Source organism: Dipodomys merriami, unplaced genomic scaffold, assembly GCF_024711535.1.
Source record: "Dipodomys merriami isolate MVZ:Mamm:240054 unplaced genomic scaffold, mDipMer1.0.p SCAF_28, whole genome shotgun sequence".
Lineage (NCBI taxonomy): Eukaryota > Metazoa > Chordata > Mammalia > Rodentia > Heteromyidae > Dipodomys > Dipodomys merriami.
Genome location: NW_027204270.1, coordinates 18,941,454 through 18,959,732, shown reverse-complemented (window position 1 = coordinate 18,959,732; position 18,279 = coordinate 18,941,454). Strand labels below are relative to the sequence as shown.

General features: G+C 48.2%; 2 protein-coding genes across 2 annotated transcripts in view; one reads left to right on the top strand and one right to left on the bottom strand.

Moving 5' to 3' along the window:
• The window catches only part of Fbxo42 (F-box protein 42), a 68,082-nt gene extending 65,008 nt beyond the window's left edge, over positions 1–3,074 (bottom strand). Inside the window, exon 1 of the mRNA XM_070037853.1 lies at positions 2,896–3,074. The gene's annotated coding sequence lies outside the window, so the exon portion shown is untranslated. The remainder of the gene's footprint in view (positions 1–2,895) is intronic.
• Positions 3,075–13,269: 10,195 nt separating this feature from the next.
• Positions 13,270–18,279, top strand: part of Szrd1 (SUZ RNA binding domain containing 1) — a 33,884-nt gene continuing 28,874 nt past the window's right edge. The window contains exon 1 of the mRNA XM_070037037.1: positions 13,270–13,452. Within this exon, the coding sequence (XP_069893138.1) occupies positions 13,270–13,452 (183 nt within the window). The remainder of the gene's footprint in view (positions 13,453–18,279) is intronic.

Below are 18,279 nucleotides of genomic sequence, written 5' to 3'. Positions count from 1 at the left end.
CTTGTCTGGCTCCCAAACCGGGGCACCTTGAGAACGAAATTGGCTTACCCCAGTATCTCCTTCCCATAATACTTCAAACAGCGGGCCCTTCAAAACATACTGTACAGGGCTAGGACGTAGCTCAATGGCAAAGCACTTGCCTAGCAAGTGCAACATCCTGGGTTCTATCTCCAGTACCAAAAAAGAAAAAAAAAAAATACTGTACAGGCTAAAAATAGTCAACCTCATGTTTACCTTTTATTTTACATCTACAAAGCCCCTTCACAAACATTAATATCATCATTGAACCAAATGGCTTTCAGTTTTTATAAAGAGTTGTCAAGCGGGTACTGGTAAGCTCAGGCCTGTAATCCTAGCTACTCAGGAAGCTGAGATCTGAGGATCGAAGTTCAAAGCCAGCCCAGGCAGGAAAGTCCATGAGATATTAATCTCCACTTAACCACCAGAAAACCGTAAGTGGAGCTGTGGTTCAAAGTGGTAGCCTTGAGCAAAAGAGGTCAGGGATAGCATTCAGGCCCTGAGTTCAAGACCTATGACCGACAAAAAAAAATTGTCAATTTACGAAAACATAAAAAATAGATAGTTAACCTATTCTTTTTTTTTTTTTTTTTTTTTTGGAGGGGATGCTTGAACTCAAGTTCTGAGTGTTGTCCCTAAGTTGTTTTTGCTCAAGGCTAGCACTCTACCACTTGAGCCACAGCTCCACTTTGGCTTTTTGGGTGGTTAACTGGAGATAAAGAATTTCACAGATTCTGCTGTTGAGGCTGGCTTCAGACTAGGATCCTCAGATCTGAACCTCTTGAGTAGCTAGGATTTCAGGCATGAGCCAAAGGCACTGGGCTCATGACCCTTTATTAGCAAGTTAATATAGAGAATAGCTCTCCAAGCTTGGCGCTGGTAGCTCACACCTAGCTACTCAGGAAGTTAAGATTTGAGGATCAGGTTCAAAGCCCACCTAAGCAGGAAAAAGTCCAGGAGACTCTTACCTCCAATAAACCACTAGAAAACCAGAAGTGGCACTGTGGCTCAAGCAGTAGAGGGCTCACATTGGGCTGAAAAGCACAGGGACAGCACCCAGGCCCATAGTTCAAGCCCCGCGACTGACCAAAAAAAAAAATGAGAGAGAGAGAGAAAGAAAGAAAGAGAGAGAATAGCTCTCTGAGTCGCTATTGTTGGTTCAAGTTTACATCTTTAGCCAAGGCACTAAAGTTTCTATTTAATAGATTTAATCTGACTTAATAGGAAAGTAAAAATGGCCATAAAACTAGTTAATATTAAGTGAAATAGTTGCCATTTAACTTAATAGTTGTCATTAAAACCTTTTTTTTTTTCCATTTCTTTCACCAGTACTGGTGTTTGAACTCAGAGCCTGGGCACTGTCCCTTAGTTGGTGCCCTACCACTTGGGCAACACTCCTCTTTTGGCTTTTTGGTGGTTAACTGGAGATGAGTCTCCTGGACTTTCCTGCCTAGGCTGGCTTTGAACTGGGATTCTAAGATCTCATGAGGCCTCATGAGTAGTTAGGATTACAGCCACTCAATGAGCCACTGATGCTGGCTTAGCATAATACACCCATGCACAGTGTAGACTGCTTAACGTATTTGCGCTGGATAAGTAAACAGTGAAGAACACAAAAATCATCACATACCACAGAAAAATGCCAGAATTGATCATATGAACAAGTTAGGATACAGTCACACATCACTCTTCAATGTAAAACCTACAGACTGAATTCTAAATAATGAGATCTCTTCTCAAATTTTCTTTGTCCCTTTAAATACATGATGTCATCATTCTTAAGCACAAGCAAAATCAATTCCTTACAAAAAGATAATTGGTGTTTCTGAGCAAAAGCAATGACCCCAAGAGACCCCTAAAGCACAGTTCCACCCTTCTTCAAGAATCAGATCATCTTTCCTGAGAGAAACTACATCAGTCTCCCAATTAGCACTACAACAACTGCTACAGAAAAGTTGTGCTCAGAAATGTGCGACAAGCACAGTCCATATCACTGCCAGGAAGTGAAAATTGGCCACGTATCTGATCTTCCCCTAGAACGATCGGGAATCCCACCACAGAAAAGTCCTAAGGCTTGGGCAATTAAGAAATGAAGCTGTTCTTCCCCTACAAGCCCGGACACTCCACAGACAAAGCCGTCAGTGATTCGGAAGCTTCCCCAAGGCGAAGTCCGTGAGCGCCCAAGTTATTCGGCCGGAGACTATCTCCAGGTTCTGCGGTTGTGTTTTCTCCATTCACACGCTAGTTCCCACCTCCTCCACCGCGGCGCGGGGGCCCGAACCCACCCTCACCTTTCCGGGAAGACTGACGACGAAGACGGCTATCTCAAAGCGGAGGAGACCCGCAGTGCCCACGTCTCGGAAAGCGCCAGGCTCCGTATTTCTCAAGGTATTTTTATCTCTTTTCTCGGGTAATCCAGTTCCAAATCCAGCCCTTGGGAGAGGCTGTTCCTCCCGCCCCCCCCCCCCCCGCGCACCGCACCCCCAAGGCCGGAGACCACCCTTCTCCCGGCTCTTCTCCTAAAGAGTTAAGGCTTTGCGGGGGGGGGGGGGCGGGGTGAGACTATGGGACACCCCTAAAGCCATCCGTGCCCTGGCCGCACCCCCCCGCCCCCACTTCGTGGCTCGGCCGAGGGGACGCGAGCCGCTCTCCGAGGACACAGGGACGGGTCCGCATCGGTCCCACCCCCTCCCCAGCCTCACCCAGGGGAACCGAGGATGACGACCACAGGCCCCCGGCCCCGCGAACCCGCAGGACCGACCTCCGCCCCGCGCACCACGCTGGGCCAGCGCCCGTCTCCCGGCACCCCCCGCCGCCCCCGGGGGCATAAAGGGCCGGAGGCGCCGCTCCCGCCCGCCCGAGGGGGAGAGGCCTCACCTGCCCGCCCGCTCCACGCCCTCGGGCTCGCCTCGCTGGCGACGGTGACGGGAGAACCGGCGACGGGACCCGAGCAGAGGCACCTGGCCTCACACCGAGCTCGACGTGCTCGGGATGGGGGGAAAAACCCTCACAGCTGGCGGGACCCCGGGCCACCAGGAGCCGCCATCTTCCTCCACTCAAACGCCGCCGCTGCTGCCGCCGCCGCCGCCGCCGCCACCGCCGCCGCTGCTGCTGCTCTGGCCGGAGGAAGACAGCCCAGGATGCGCATGCGCTGGAGCACGGCGCGGAGGAGACGCGCGCGCACTCACGTCAGCGCGGCGGGACGGCGCGGGACGACCGCTGGGCGGCGCCATGTTGAGAAGGGCCGCCGCGAACCTGCGCCCAGGCTCGGCTTGCACGGACCTGAGCGGCCCTCCCAACCCCTCCCTAGAGTGAGCCTGAACCAGACATTTCAGCCAGGAAGTGAGCTCACTCCCTTACACCCCTGGCCGCCCAGTGAGCACAGAGGAGGGCTGCGCCCTTGGATGTTGGGGGGGGTGCAGGGAGGGGAGGAATGGGGGTCGCATTAGATTGCATTGCTTAATTGTGCAAGTGACACCTCTGAACACCGGACTGGTGACTCACGCCTGTAATCTGGCTATTCAAGAGACTCAGATCTGTGGATCGCGGTTCGAAGCCAGCCTCGGCCCAAAAGGCTGTGAAACTGTTTATCTCCAATTAGCCACCAAAACACCGGAAGTGGGGCTGTGGCTCAAGCGGTAGAGCGCTAGCCTTGAGCAAAAAAGTGAAGGGAGCCGGGCGCCAGTGGCTCACGCCTGTAATCCTAGCTACTCAGGAGGCTGAGCTCTGAGGATCACGGTTCAAAGCCAGCCCAGGCAGGAAAGTCCGTGAGACTTTTATCTTCAATAAACCACTAGAAAATGGGAAGTGGTGCAGCAGAACACTTGCCTTGAGCTGAAGAGCTGAGGGACAGCGCCCAGGCCCAGAGTTCAGGCCCAATACCCACAAAAAAAAAAAAAAAAAAGGTTAAGGGACACCACCCAAGCTCTAAATTCAAGCCCCAGGACAGACAGACAGACACACACACACACACACACACACACACACACACACACACACACAGAGTTCCACACAACTAACTACATATCCTCCTCCTGTGCATCTGATGGGCATTTTTTTTGTGAGCTTAGCACGGGCATTTCTGTGGTAAGTGCCAGAAGTGCCTGCATTTTAGGTGCAAGTACCTAATATACAAGACAAACATGAACCGTCTCTCAGACATATTCACAAGAAACCAAAGTGCACACGTTAGACTCTCTACTAGTACCCGATGTTATCACTGCCCACAGTTTGTTGTTCTTATTTGGGAGGAGGGGTGAATGAGCTGGTACTGGAGTTTGAATTCAGGGCCTCATGCTTGCCTTAGCAAACACACTACCATTTGGGCCATGCCTGCAGTCTTGACTGTGCCAACTTTTTGAACTTTCAAAGGATAAAACTTTAAGACATTCTCAATTTTAGAATTCCTATCATTCCACAGGTGCATAGGAAAACATTTGACCAAGATCTCCAAAAAGTCTCTATGATTAATATTGCTGACCTTCTGGCTGCCTATTTAATGAAAAGCTATTTCCTTTGCAGCATCTTCAAATGAGTACCAAGATTTAGATCTTTTTGGTCTCCTTTGGAACTCAATCTCAAGGGAAAAAAAAGAAAAAAAATTCAGGGGCTGGGAAGTTGGCTCAGTGGTAGAGCGCTTGCCTTGCATGCCTGAGGCCCTGGGTTTGATTCCTCCAGCACCACATAAGCAAAAAGAAAAAAGCTGGAAGTGGTGCTATAGCTCAAGTGGTAGAGCGCTAGCCCAGAGTTCAGGCCCCAGGACCGAAACCCCGCCCCCCCAAAAAAATTCAATTCCAGGAATCCCAATTCCTTTTGTTAAGATTCAGAAAATGTAGGGAACTATCTCCCTCTACTGGTAACATGGTATAACTACAAAAGGTTAAAAAAATAGCGTGATACAAGTTGTCATGTCAAAAACGAACTTTACAACTTTGGGGGGGGGAGGCTAGGAAGGGATGGGAAGGGGAAACAAAGGAGGAGGCTACAATGCTTGATAAGAAATGTACTCATTATCTTGCCCATCTAATTGTAACCCCTCTGTACAGTATTTTCACAATAAAAAATAAATAAATTTTTTTTAAAAAATAGGGTGAGCCTTGGTGGCTCTCGCCGGTAATCCTAACTACACAGGAGGCTGAGATCGGAGGATTGTGGTTCAAAGCCAGCACCCGCAGGAAAGTTTGTGAGGCTCTTTTCTCCAATTAACCACCCCCAAACCGGAAGTGGCACTGAGGCTCAAGTGGTAGAGTGCTAGCCTTGAGCTGAAGAGCTGAGGGACAGCACCCAGTCCCAGAATTGAAGCCACATGACTGACAAGAAACAAACAAAAAACAAAATGATAGGGTATAAGGTGGTCTATTACATTTAGAGAAAACTAAAGAACCTCAAGAACAAGATTTCAGATGATGTCTGAGAGTTTCATCCATCTTGCTGTCACAAGACTCAGGAGAATTCACTTTTTTTTTTTTTTGCCAGTCCTGGGGCTTGAACTCAGGGCCTGGGCACTGTCCCTGAGCTTCTTTTGCTCAAGGCTAGCACACTAGCACCTGAGCCATTGTGCCACTTCCGGCTTTTTCTGTGTTTGTGGTACTGAGGAATCGAACCCAGGGCTTCATGCATGCTGCGGGGAATATGGCTTAGTGGCAGAGTGCTTGCCTAGTGTATATGAAGCCCTGGGTTCAAATATATATGCATATATACATGTATGTATGTATGTGCATATATATACGTATATACATATATGTATGTGTGTGCATATATATTGAGTTCACGGTGGTTGCCAATAGTTCAGGCCTGTAATCCTAGCTACTCAGGAGGCTGAGATATGATGATGGTTACAAGCCAGCTGGGTCAGGAAATACATGTGACTCTAAGCACCAGTTAACCACCAATAAGCCAGATGTGGAGCTGTGGATCAAGTGTTAGAGCTCAAGCTTTGAGCACCAAAGCTCAGGGACAGCAACCAGGCTCTGAGTTTAAGCCCCAGAACTGACCCCCCCAAAAAAGGGGAGGAGTTTTCACAAGAGAACATGTTCCAAATAAATAATGATCCCAGGGAATAGACAAGACAAACTATTTTATCCCTGAAGATAATGAGGCAGTTAGCAGAATTAGTTGGGTTTCAGAGAATTTGTGGGTGTGGGGTCTTTTGTTGTTGTTTTTTGGTTAGTCTGGGCCTGGGCACTGTCCCTTAGCTCTTCAGCTCAAGGTGAGAGCTCTACTACTTGAGCTACAGTACCACTTCTGGTTTTTTGGTGGTTAGTTGGAAGAGTCTCATGGACTTTCTGCCTGTGCTGGCTTTGAACCGCAATCCTCCGATTTCAGCTTCCTGAGTAGCTAGGATTAGGCGTGAGCCAGTGGGGCCCGACTGTGTGTATGTTTTAATGTATGTTAGAAATGCTCCATCACTTCAGCCACCACTTAGCCTTTTAGGATTTTTTTTTTTTTTTTTTTTTTGGCTTACATTACTCCATACCACTTCCTTTCCCTTTCTAAGAAATAGCATCGCCAACAGGGTTTTTTTGCTCTGTTTTCATTGTTGTAGATAGTCCATTTTGACAGTATTCAATCTTTTTTTTTTTTTTAACCAGTAGTGGGGCTTGAATTCAGGATGTGGGCTTTGTCCTTTAACTTTTTCCACTCAAGACGGGTGCTCTACCACTTCAGCCTCATTTCTACTTCTGGCTTTTTTTTTTTTTTTTTTTGTCAGTCGTGGGACTTGAACTTTGGGCCTGAGTGCTGTTCCTCAGCTCTTCAGCTCAAGGCTAACGCTCTACCACTTGAGCTACAGCGCCACTTCCTGTTTTCTGGTGGTTTATTGGAGATAAGAGTTTCACGGACTTTCTTGCCCGGGCTGGCTTTGAACCGTGATCCTCAGATCTCAGCCTCCTGAGTAGCTAGGATCACAGTGAGCCACTGGAGCCCGGCCACACCTGCTGGTTTTGAGTCTCAATGCTTCCATCTCTACCTCCTGAGCAGGCAGGCAGGATTACAGGTGTGAGCCACCAACACTAGTCTCAGTTGTTGTCTTTTTTTTTTTTTTTTTTTTTGGTCAGTCCTGGGGCTTGAACTTAGCACCTGAGCACTGTCTTTGAGTTTATTTGCCCAAGTCTAGCACTCTACCACTTGAACCACAGCGACACTTCCAGCATTTTCTGTTTATGTGGTACTGAGGAATCAAACCCAGGGCTTTGGGCATGCTGTGCAAGCACTCTACCATGAAACCATATTCCCAGTCCTCTCAGTTTTTATTCTTTTTTTGGTCCGGTCATGGGGCCTGAACTCTGGGTCTGGGCACTGTCCCTCAGCTCTTCAGCTCAAGGCTAGCACTCTACCACTTGAGCCACAGCGCCACTTCCGGCTGTTTTTTTCTTCTTGCTTATGTGGTGCTGAGGAATCGAACCCAGGGCCTCATGCATGCAAGGCAAGCGCTCTGCCACTGAGCCACCTTCGCAGCCCCTCAGTTTTTATTCTTTTCCAAGGCTCACATCCTCTTCTTAGACCCTACTGGCCCACAGAGTCTATTTCTTTTCCTCTCGTTCCCCTACTGATTATCAGCTTTGCTGCGTTTCTCTGTGCTGCTCTCATATATACCTGCAATGTGTAACAGTTATTCACCCTCTTTCTTTTTTCATTCTCCCTGCTTCTTCTTCTGAGTAATCTCTTAGCTTGATTCATGTTCTGTGTTTAACCATCTAAGTCATTATATGTATGGATATTTTATTTATGTCCATTCCATGAGTATGAATGTCTAGCTTTTTTTGCTTAAGGCTAATATTACTTTATCACTTGAGTCACACCTCCACTTCTGGCTTTGTGGTGATTAACTGGAAATAAAAATCTCATGGACTTTCCTGCCTGGGCTGGCTTCTAACTGAGATCTGAGGATCTCAGCCTCCTAAGTAGCTAAGATTGCAGGCATAAGCCATGGGTGACTGGCTCTAGAATATCTATGTAGTGAAGACAATAAGAAGCCTAACTATAAAACTGGTGCTGGGCATAGGTGGCTCATACCTATGTAATCCTAGCTATTCAGGAGGCTGAGATCTAAGGATCATGGTTTGAAGCCAGGCTGGGCAGAAGAAGTCCCCAGGAGATTCTTATCTCCAATTAATCACTCAAAAACCAGAAGTGGTACTGTGGCTCAAGTGGCAGAGTTCTAGCCTCGAGTACAAAGAGACTTAGGGACAGCACCCAGGCCCTCCCTGAGTTCAAGCCCCACAACTGACCAAAAAAAATAGGAACTAGAAGGGACTGGACATGTTGCTCAAGTGGTAGAGCACCTGTCTAACAAACATGACTTGAGGTCCATCCCCAGTACAGCTAATAAAAGAGGGAAAAATAGCCAGGTGCCAGTGGCTCACACCTGTAATCCTAGCTACTCAGGAGACTGAGATCTGAGGATCGAGGTTCAAAGCTAGCCCAGTCAGGAAAGTCCATGAGACTCTTATTTCCAATAAACCATTGAGAAATCCAGAAGTGGTGCTATGGCTCAAGTGGTAGAGCACTAGCCTTGAGCTAAAGAGCTGATGGACAGCACTCAGGCTCAGAGATCATGCCCCACAACCAACAACAACAAAAAAAAGGAGTGGGGGGGAATAGTGGACTGAGGATGGATCAGGATATGAACAAAATTTCAGACAAAAAGTTGTAAAACTAGAGAATTGGGAGTATATCACTTTAGCTTCTCAGTGAAGAGTAATATTCAACAATATGATTACAATTCAAAATAATCACTAAGAAATACAGCAAAATTTCACAACAGGAAGTGGTTACTTTATAAAGATTAATAGCATACTAAAAATATAAGGGAAACTACATGCTAAGTCATACAACCTGGTTCTGGTAGCCTAATGCAACACTACCATCAATCACATATTTCTAATGCTGATAGGACCTAGGAAGAATGTTGAGCCACTAGCTCATGCCTATAATCCTAGCTACTCAGGAAGCTGAGATCTAAGGATACTGGTTTGAAGCCAGCCCAAGCAGAAAAGTCCATGAAACTTCTATCTCCAGCTAACCACTAAAAAACTTGAAGTGGTGCTGTGGCTCAGAGTGGTAAAGTGCTAGCCTTGAGCAAAAGAGTTCAGAGACAGTGTCCAGGCCGCATATTCAAGCCCCAAGATGGAAAAAGAGTAGTGTTAGATGGCTGGATGGTTGGAGTACTGCTTTATGATTAGAAAACACTGTGATCAGGCCGGTTGCTAGTGGCCTGTAATCCTAGCTACTCAGGAGGGCTGAGATCTGAAGATCACAGTTCAAAGCCAGCTCAGCAGGAAAGTCCATGAGACTCTTTTTTTTTTTTTTTTTTTTGTCAGTCGTGGGGCTTGAACTCTGGGCCTGGGCGCTGTCCCTCAGCTCTTCAGCTCAAGGCGAGCGCTCTACCACTTGAGCTACAGCGCCACTTCCGGTTTTCTGGTGGTTTTATTGGAGATAGGAGTCTCACGGTCTTTCCTACCCGGGCTGGCTTTGAACCGCGATCCTCAGATCTCAGCCTCCTGAGTAGCTAGGATTACAGGCGTGAGCCACCAGCGCCCGGCTAAAAGTGTCTGACAACGTTGTCACCCATCTCTCTTTTTTTTTTTTTTTTTTTTGTCGGTCATGGGGCTTGAACTCTGGGCCTGGGCGTTTGTCCCTTAGCTCTTCAGCTCAAGGCGAGCGCTCTACCACTTGAGCTACAGCGCCACTTCCTCCATGAGACTCTTATCTCCAATAAACCACTAGAAAAACAGAAGTGGTGCTGTGGCTCAAGTGGTAAAGTGCTTGCCTTGAGCTGAAGAGCTGAGGAACAGTGCCCAGGCCCAGAGTTCAAGCCCCACAACCAACAGAGAGAAAAAAAAAAAAAGAATCTAGTGAACTTTTCTGCCTGAGCTGGCTTCAAACCACAACTCTCAGATCTCAGCCTCCAGAGTAGCTACGATTACAGACAAGAGCTACTAGCACCTGGCCAACATCATGGTTTGAGATTCCATCTCAACTAATAAGCAGGGCACTGGTGGATTATAGGAATTGATGATCCTTGTCCTGGAAGAGTTGCCAAACAGCTGTTATTTGGAATTAATGATGGTCCAGGAAGGAGGCTTCCAAAAGGGAAGCAGCCTCCACCTGGTCCTTGGGAACTAACTTCTTAAAGCTGCATAAAAGAATTTGAAGACCAAGAAAGTTCATTAGTAAAGCAAACAGTAAAGGAAACAGTAAAAGATAGTGCACACATATACATGAGTGGAAGCATGTCTAATAGCAGGTGCAATGAGTGTTCTAACATCATGAGGATTTATAGTAGAAAAGTAGGTTGGGGTTTGGCTCATGTTTACCCTGGGATGTGTGCTCATTCCCCTTTGATCTGATACCTGGTATGGTTAATCATTCTTACTGTTATACCGTTTATCAACTGGGCCCAGAGATTTCAGAGTTGAGTCATTATGACATAGATGTCTGAGTATCCCTTTGAACTTGGGCTAGGTAACATCCAGCCCAAGGGCCCAAAAAAACCCTCAAAATCACTTAGGACAGACACGACATATTTGCTTCTTTTTTTGTGGGGGGGGAACAGTTATGGGGTTGAACTCTGGGCCTGGACGCTGTCCCTCAGCTCTTCAGCTCAAAGCTAGCTCTCTACCACTTGAGCCACGGCGCCACTTCCGGCTTTTTTCTTTTTGCTTATGTGGTGCTGAGGAATCAAACCCAGGGCCTCATGCATGCCAGGCAAGCGTTCTACCACTGAGCCAACTTCCCAGCCCCCATTTTTGTTTCTTGTTGGTTGCTCTTGGCTTGTCTGCCTGTACATTTATTGATAATATTATATGCTCTGTGAATAATGTTATAAATGTCCAAGTGGCTCTTGGCAGAAAAATGTCCCCCACCTCCACATGGGTCCTGCCAGATGTTTCTTTCAGGACAGGGTCCATCTTTTTTTTTTTTTTTTTCCATTGTGGGGCTTGAACTCTGGGCCTGGATGCTGTCCCTTAGCTCTTCAGCTCAAGGCAGGCACTCTACTGCTCGAATCACAGTGCCACTCTGTTTTTCTGGTGGTTAATTGGAGATAAGAGTCCTACTGACTTTCCTGCAGGGGCTGGCTTTGAGCTGTAATCCTCAGATCTCAGCCTCCTGAGTAGCTAGGATTACAGGTGTGAGTCACCAGTGCCCAGCAGGTGTCCATTCTTTTCTTTTCTTTTTTGTTGTTGTTGGTGGTGGTGGTGGTGATGGGGCCTGAACTCTGGGCCTGGGCACTGTTCCTTAGCTCTTCAGCTCAAGGCTAGTGCTCTACCACTTGAGCCACAGCACCACTTCTGGCTTTTTCTGCTTATGTGGTGCTGAGGAATCGAACCCAGGGCCTCGTGCATGGGAGGCAAGCACTCTGCCACTGAGCCACCTTCCCAGCCCTTTCCCACTTAAAAAAAAAAATCTTTTGTGTTGCTGTTTACTGCTAATAGTGTCTGGGTTCTGATTAGTGGGTCTCTCTTCTGTTTTCTGTAAGGGCATGTGCCACCAATTTAGCACCCTGTCCTAATTTCTTCATTCTTTAGTCCTTACTTGCTCATTCTTTTGTAGCCCTTCACCCCCTATTTCATGGCTGGGTTTGGTTCATCAGCTTATCCTGCCACTTTCAAGTTTTATAGGCCACAATTCCTTGACTAGTTGTTTTTCTACTAACTTCTATGATGGTCCACTGCTGGTCCTGGGCAGAAATTCAAGACCCTTCTTGAAAAATAACTAAAGAAAAAAAAAAAAGATAAAAGACTGGCATGTATCTTACATGATAGATCTCCTACCTAGTTTTGGTGTTAGACTCTGAGGTTCCCCAGTACTGCCAAAAAATAAAAAAGTAAAATAAAATAATAAAAAATAAAAATCAAAGTTCTGGGGGGGAAAAAACTAATTGAGAAAAAGTGAACTTTATCATTATTTATTTCATTTTCTTTTTTTTTTTTTTTTTTTTTTTGGGGTCCAGTCATGGGGCCTGAACTCTGGGCCTGGGCGCTGTCCCTCAGCTCTTCAGCTCAAGGCTAGCGCACTACCACTTGAGCCACAGCACCATTTCTGGCTTTTTACTTTTTGCTTATGTGGTGCTGAGGAATCGAACTCAGGGCCTCAGGCATGCAAGGCAAGCACTCTACCACTGAGCCACCTTCCCAGCTATTTATTTCATTTTCTTGAGTCAGCGTCTCTCCCAGCCTAGCCTCCAATTTATATCCATTCAGCAGACTAGGGCCTCACCACTTGAGCCACACCTCTACTTCCAGTTTTTTGCTAGCTAATTGGACATAAAGGTCTCACAGACTTTCCTGCTCGGGCTGGCTTTGAACCAGGATCCTCAGAGCTCAACCCTCCAGAACAGCTAGGTGAGAGCCACCAGTGCAGGCTTATTTTAATATTTATTTTCAGATTGATTGATTGAGTTAGTGTCTCACTAATTCTGCCAGTGCTGGCCTTGAACTCATGGTCTTGCTTCTGACCTCGGGGCGGGATGACAGGAGTGCTGGGATTACAGGCATGAGCCACCACGTCCCAAGAAACTAAAACAACAACAACAACAAAAGTTGCAATAGTTTGCCCTCAGAAAAGATGGTTTCGGAGACCTCACTTTCCGTACTCGAGGCGATGACGCACGTGATCGCCGTCAGGGAGGTCACACGCTGACCTAAAGAAAGATGGCAGCTGCCTGGTTTCTCTGCCCTCTTCCAACATGGCGTCCCAGATTCGCTGGGGCCCGAAGCCTCTTCCGGGCTGGGCAAGGGGGCGGGGTTCATTGAGGAAAGCCTTGCGTGCCTCCGCCCGCGACGGAGGCGCGCTTCAGGGCGCAGGCGCAGGCGCAGGGAGGGGTTGGGGGAGGAGGGAAAGCGGCGAGTAAGATGGAAGATGAGGAGGTCGCTGAGAGCTGGGAGGAGGCGGCAGACAGCGGGGTAAGGAGGAGCCGCCGCCCCGGGGCAGGGCCGGGCGGGATCTGGCGTGAGGGAAGCCTCCAGGGAGCGGGTCCGGGGATGATTTTTCCCGGGGAAGGGCCCCCCCCACACCGGGCCTGTGGTGGAGGGGAGGCCCCCGGTCCCGGAGCGCCGTGAAGGCCTCTTAAAGGGACAGCGTTCCATTTCTCCCACTACCTTTGCCCGGTGTGCCTCCCTCTACTCCTCCCCTCCCCCCGGGGTGCGCGTCACCCGGGGCGCCCACTCGTCACCCTTAGCCTCTTTCCCGGTCCCCACGCTCGAGGGACCTTCTTAAAGCTCATGTGGCCAGGAGGAGGAGCGACTCACCATGCCATGGCGGGCGGGGAGGAAGGCTTTGCGGGACTGGGGCAGCGTGCAGGGCTCCGGAGAGGAGGTCGTGGAGGAGGCAGCCGAGGGGACGTGGGCTGAGGCGGGGGGCCGCATCGAGTCCTCTTGGGGCCGCTCCGCGCTGTTGGTCTTCCCGGCCCCGGCCTTTGCTCCTTCCGCCACGGTGGGCGAGCCTGGGTCTTTTTTCCTCTTTCAGTTTTACTCGGAGAGCCCCTGGCAGGCGGGGCTCCCCCAAGCCCCGCGGGCAGCCCCTCTCCCTGGAGACTCCCCGAGCCCCACGATCCGCCGGGGGTGGGGAGAAGGTCTCGGAGTGTGCTGGTCCGGGAGGAGCGGGCCAGGGTGCGCCTGGAGAAGCGGCCGCATTCCCGGGAGGGACGTCTGGGGAACCTGGACTGTTGGAGTTGATTTCGGAGGCTTTTGTGTCTGTCTGTCTGTCTGGTTTTTGCCTCCAGCAGCTGTAGGAAAATGGATTCGCCCAAGTAGGGGCTGTCAGTCCTACTAGATTCGCGCGATGAACTTGGTCTTTTCCGAGGTGGTGGCCGTAGTGACCCTCGTGCGCACCGAGAGATGCCATTTTTGGTGCCTGGGTGTTCTGTGCGGTGCTGGCTGGGTGACATCCGCCCACGAGGCGTCTTGCTGTGTGTGTGTGTGTGTGTGGCGCGGGGGCGGCGGGGGGGGGCGGCGGGACCAGGTAGAAATGGAGCTAGAGCTGGGTTCCCCCTCGCCCAATGCCTTTGCATCACGCTCTGGGACAGTTGCCCCGCGCCGGGTGGGTATCTAATGGGAATGTTGAAATTTGGCTTCGAAATCCCGTCCTTCCTTCCCTCCCCTCTTCCCTCCCCCCGCGCTACTTCAGTGTTTTTTGCACGATTTCTTCCCCCTCTGTTTCTCACTTAGCATAGTTGAGTATCTGATTGTTTGGTTTCCAGGATATTTAGTAGAGCTCTTAGATGCCTACTCGCTTGCTTGGATTTTGGCTTGAGTCAGGAAGGCAAGTTACAGATTTTACAGGGAGCAACAGGTGTCAGTCGGGTGTCTGTTCATTGAACCTCTATTTTGGAACGTGTTTGAGCATGTCCTAGGCATCGTACTTACCCAGGGGGTTGAGCCAGAGAATGCAGTTACCAGTAGAGGCGTTTATTGCCTGCTACTAATAGTGACTCACCCAGACACCCCTCATGTCAGCCCCTAAAAAAAAAAAAAAAAAAGGCTTGGCCTACAATTTGAGTGTGACTCACATAAAAAAGTTTCTGTGACACCTAGGCCTTTCTTTGGTTTTCTTTACTTGTTTTATTCTTTTTGTGTGTGCCAGTACTCAGGGACTTGTGCTCTCACTTAGCTTCTCTCCCCCTCCCCCTCCCCCTCTCCTCCCCACTATGGGGCTTGAACTCTGAGCTGTCCCTGAGCTTTTTCACTCAAGGCTAGCACTCTACCACTTTGAGCCACAGTGCCACTTCTGGTTTTCTGGTGGTTCACTGGAGATTTTCCTGCCTAGGCTGGCTTCTAACCTTGATCCTCAAATCTCAGCCTCCTGAGTAGCTGGGATTACAGGCATGAGCTACTGACGTCAATTCACTTAGCTTTTTTTTTTTTTTTTTTTTTTTTTTGTCGGTCCTGGGGCTTGAACTCTGGGCCTGGGCACTGTCCCTCAGCTCTTCAGCTCAAGGCGAGCGCTCTACCACTTGAGCTACAGCGCCACTTCCGGTTTTCTGGTGGTTTATTGGAGATAGGAGTCTCACGGTCTCTCCTGCCCGGGCTGGCTTTGAACCGCAATCCTCAGATCTCAGCCTCCTGAGTAGTTAGGATTACAGGCGTGAGCCACCAGCGCCCGGCCACTTAGCTTTTTTGATCAAGGCTAGTGTTCTACCATGTGACCCACACCTCTGCTTGTGGCTTTTCTTTGCCAGTCCTGAGGCTTGAACTCAGGGTCTGGGTGCTGTCGCTGATCTTTTGTACTCCAAGGATAGCACTCTTATCAGCCAAGCCACAGCTCCACTTCTGGTGGTTTTTGTACTTAATTGGAGATAAGAGTCTCCTGGATTTTCCTGTGTGGGCTGGCTTGGAACAATAATAATCCTGGATCTCAGCCTCCTGAATAGCTAGGATTACAAGTGTGAGCCACTTAATTCTGGTTTTTTTTTTGTTGTTTGTTTGTTTCTTAATTGGAGATAAGACTTTCTAAGGTTTGTCTGTCATGGGCTGGCTTCCAACTGAGACCCTCAGATCTCAGACTTCTGAGCAGTTAGGATTACAGGGAAGATCTAGCCCTCCAAACTTGTTTTAAAGAGGTGTTTGTTTCTCATCCATCTCAAAGAAGAAGGGGCTAGCGATGTAGCTCAGTGGACAGCACTTGCCTGGTACTTGGTAGGCCCTAGGTTCAGTCCTCAGCAACTTAAGCAATGACAGATCCTTCTGTTATAAAGTAGAAGGAACAAAATGGATATAGGACTCAGCAGAAATTGGAAATCTCCCTAGGTGTTTTTTTGGGGGTGGGTGGGGAGAGGGGTAGGTGGAGGAGTTCTTTGCAACTCTTCTATTTTTCAGAATGTGGAAGTAACTTAGAGATCAGTTAGTCCAGTCCCTGATTTTACAGCTGAATAAACCCAAAGGTGTAAGGTGTAACTTAGGTTTTTCTGATGCTGGTATAGTTTATTTCTTCTCTCTTCTACTTTAAAGAAACTCTTTAAAACTGCCAGGAGAGGTAGAACCCATACCTTACCTCATTAATATCATGAATAGTATCGTCTTATACATGTTTTTTTTTTTTTTGGGTCCGGTCATGGGGTCTGAACTCTGGGCCTGGGCACTGTCCCTCAGCTCTTCAGCTCAAGGCAAGTGCTCTACCACTTGAGCCACAGCGCCACTTCTGGCTTTTTTTTTTCTTCTAGTTATGTGGCCTCATGCATGCAAGGCAAGGGCTACCACTGAGCCACCTTCCCAGCCCCTGTCTCGTACATGTTTTTAAAACTTTTTTGTGTATGTTTTGGTCCTGGTGCTTGAACTCAGGATCTAAGAGCTGTCACTGAGCTTTTTTCTTTTTTTCTTTTCTTTCTTTGTTTCTTTTTTCTTTTTTCTTTTGGGGGTGTCAGTCCTCTGGTTTGAACTCAGGGCCTAGGCACTGTCCCTGAATTTTTTTTTTTTGGGGGTCCGGTTGTGGGGCCTGAACTCTGGACCTGGGCGCTGTCCCTCAGCTCTTCAGCTCAAGGCTAGCGCTCTACCACTTGAGCCACAGCACCACTTCCGGCTTTTTTCTTTTTTCTTATGTGGTGCTGAGGAAACAAGGCAAGCGCTCTACCACTGAGCCACCTTCCCAGCCCTGTCCCTGAATTTTTTTGCTCAAAGTTAGTGCTCTACCACTTTGAGCTACACATTATATGCCTGTAATGGCATGAGCTATAGGGGCCCGGCAAGCTTTTTTTTTTCCCTCAAGGCCGGCACTCTACTTGAACCACAGCTCCACTTCCACCTTTTTGGTGGTTAAGTGGAGGAGATAAGAGTCTTACGGGCTTTCCTGCCTAGGCTGTCTTCAAACTGCAATCCTCAAATCTTAGCCTCCTCATAGCTAGGATCATAGACATGAGTGCCCTTTCTCTTTTTAGACAGGATCTCATGATTTTGCCTTGGCCAGGCTAAGTAACTGGATTAGTTACACACATTGTCCAGGGTTCTTCTGTTATCTTTTATTTAATTGAATTTTGAAACAAGCTGTTGGGCCATTTTACAAAGGGAACTGAGGTTTAGGAATAATTTATTTTGCGGCTTACTGTCACACAGATAATAAGTAGGGAGCTGGAATTTAACTTAAGACTGGTTCCAAAGCTGGGCTCTGGTTCTTTCCCTACCATTTTGCCGGCCCCTTACCTGGGGACCTGTAGAAGGCTTCAGAGTTGGACATTAGCTGCTTTTTTTTTTTTTTTTTTTTTTTTGTGCCAGTCTTGGGGCTTGAACTCAGGCTGGCTACAGTCCCTGAGTTGCTTTTGCTCAAGGCTAGCGCTCTTATCACTTGAGCTTTGGTTCTACTTCTGGACTTTTTTCCTTTGTGGTTAATTGGAGACAAGAATTTTGGGGGCTGGGAATGTGGCTCAGTGGTAAGAGTTCTTGCGTAGCATGCAGGAAAAGCTCTGGGTTGGATTCTGGGGTACCACATACACAGAAAAGGCTGGAAGTGGCACTGTGGCTCAATGAGTGGTAGAGTGCTTAGCCTTGAGCAAAAGAAGCTCAGGACACACACACACACACACACACACACACACACACACACACACACACACACACACACACACACACACACACACACACACACACACACACACACACACACACACACACACACACACACACACACACACACACACACACACACACACACACACACACACACACACACACACACACACACACACACACACACGACTTTCCTGTTCAGGCTGGCTTTGAATCGAAATCCTTAGATCTCAGCCTCCTGAGTAGCCAGGATTACAGGCATGAGTCATTGGCATATGGCTAGCTTTTTCTTTTTAATTCTCGGTATCTAGCTTTTTCTTTTTAATTCTGGGTATCAGACCCATGCCATATGCATGCTAAACACACGCTTTACCACCAAGCTACACCCCCAGCCCCTCGCTTTCATTTTAAATGTTTGCTTTGGTCACTTAACTTGAAGGTTTTCTTGAACTTGATTCCTTTTTCAAGTTTCACAAAGGGTGAAAGGGATATACTGAGCAACATGTCCACATTACTATGTCCCCAACTGATGACACGTGTCTTTCAGGGGCAGACAGTTGCCCTTGTCTTCTTGCTGATAATGAGAATCCCCCCTCCACCCCCCCCAAAAAAAAAAAGAAAGCCTGGGCACATATGGAGAGATTAGTAAATGGGAGTTAACTAATTCTAAAAGTGAATATTCAAACTAAACTTTCCTATCTAAACTAGAAAACAGTGTGATCTCTGGGCATGATAGCACAGGCCTGTAATCCTAAAACTTGGGATA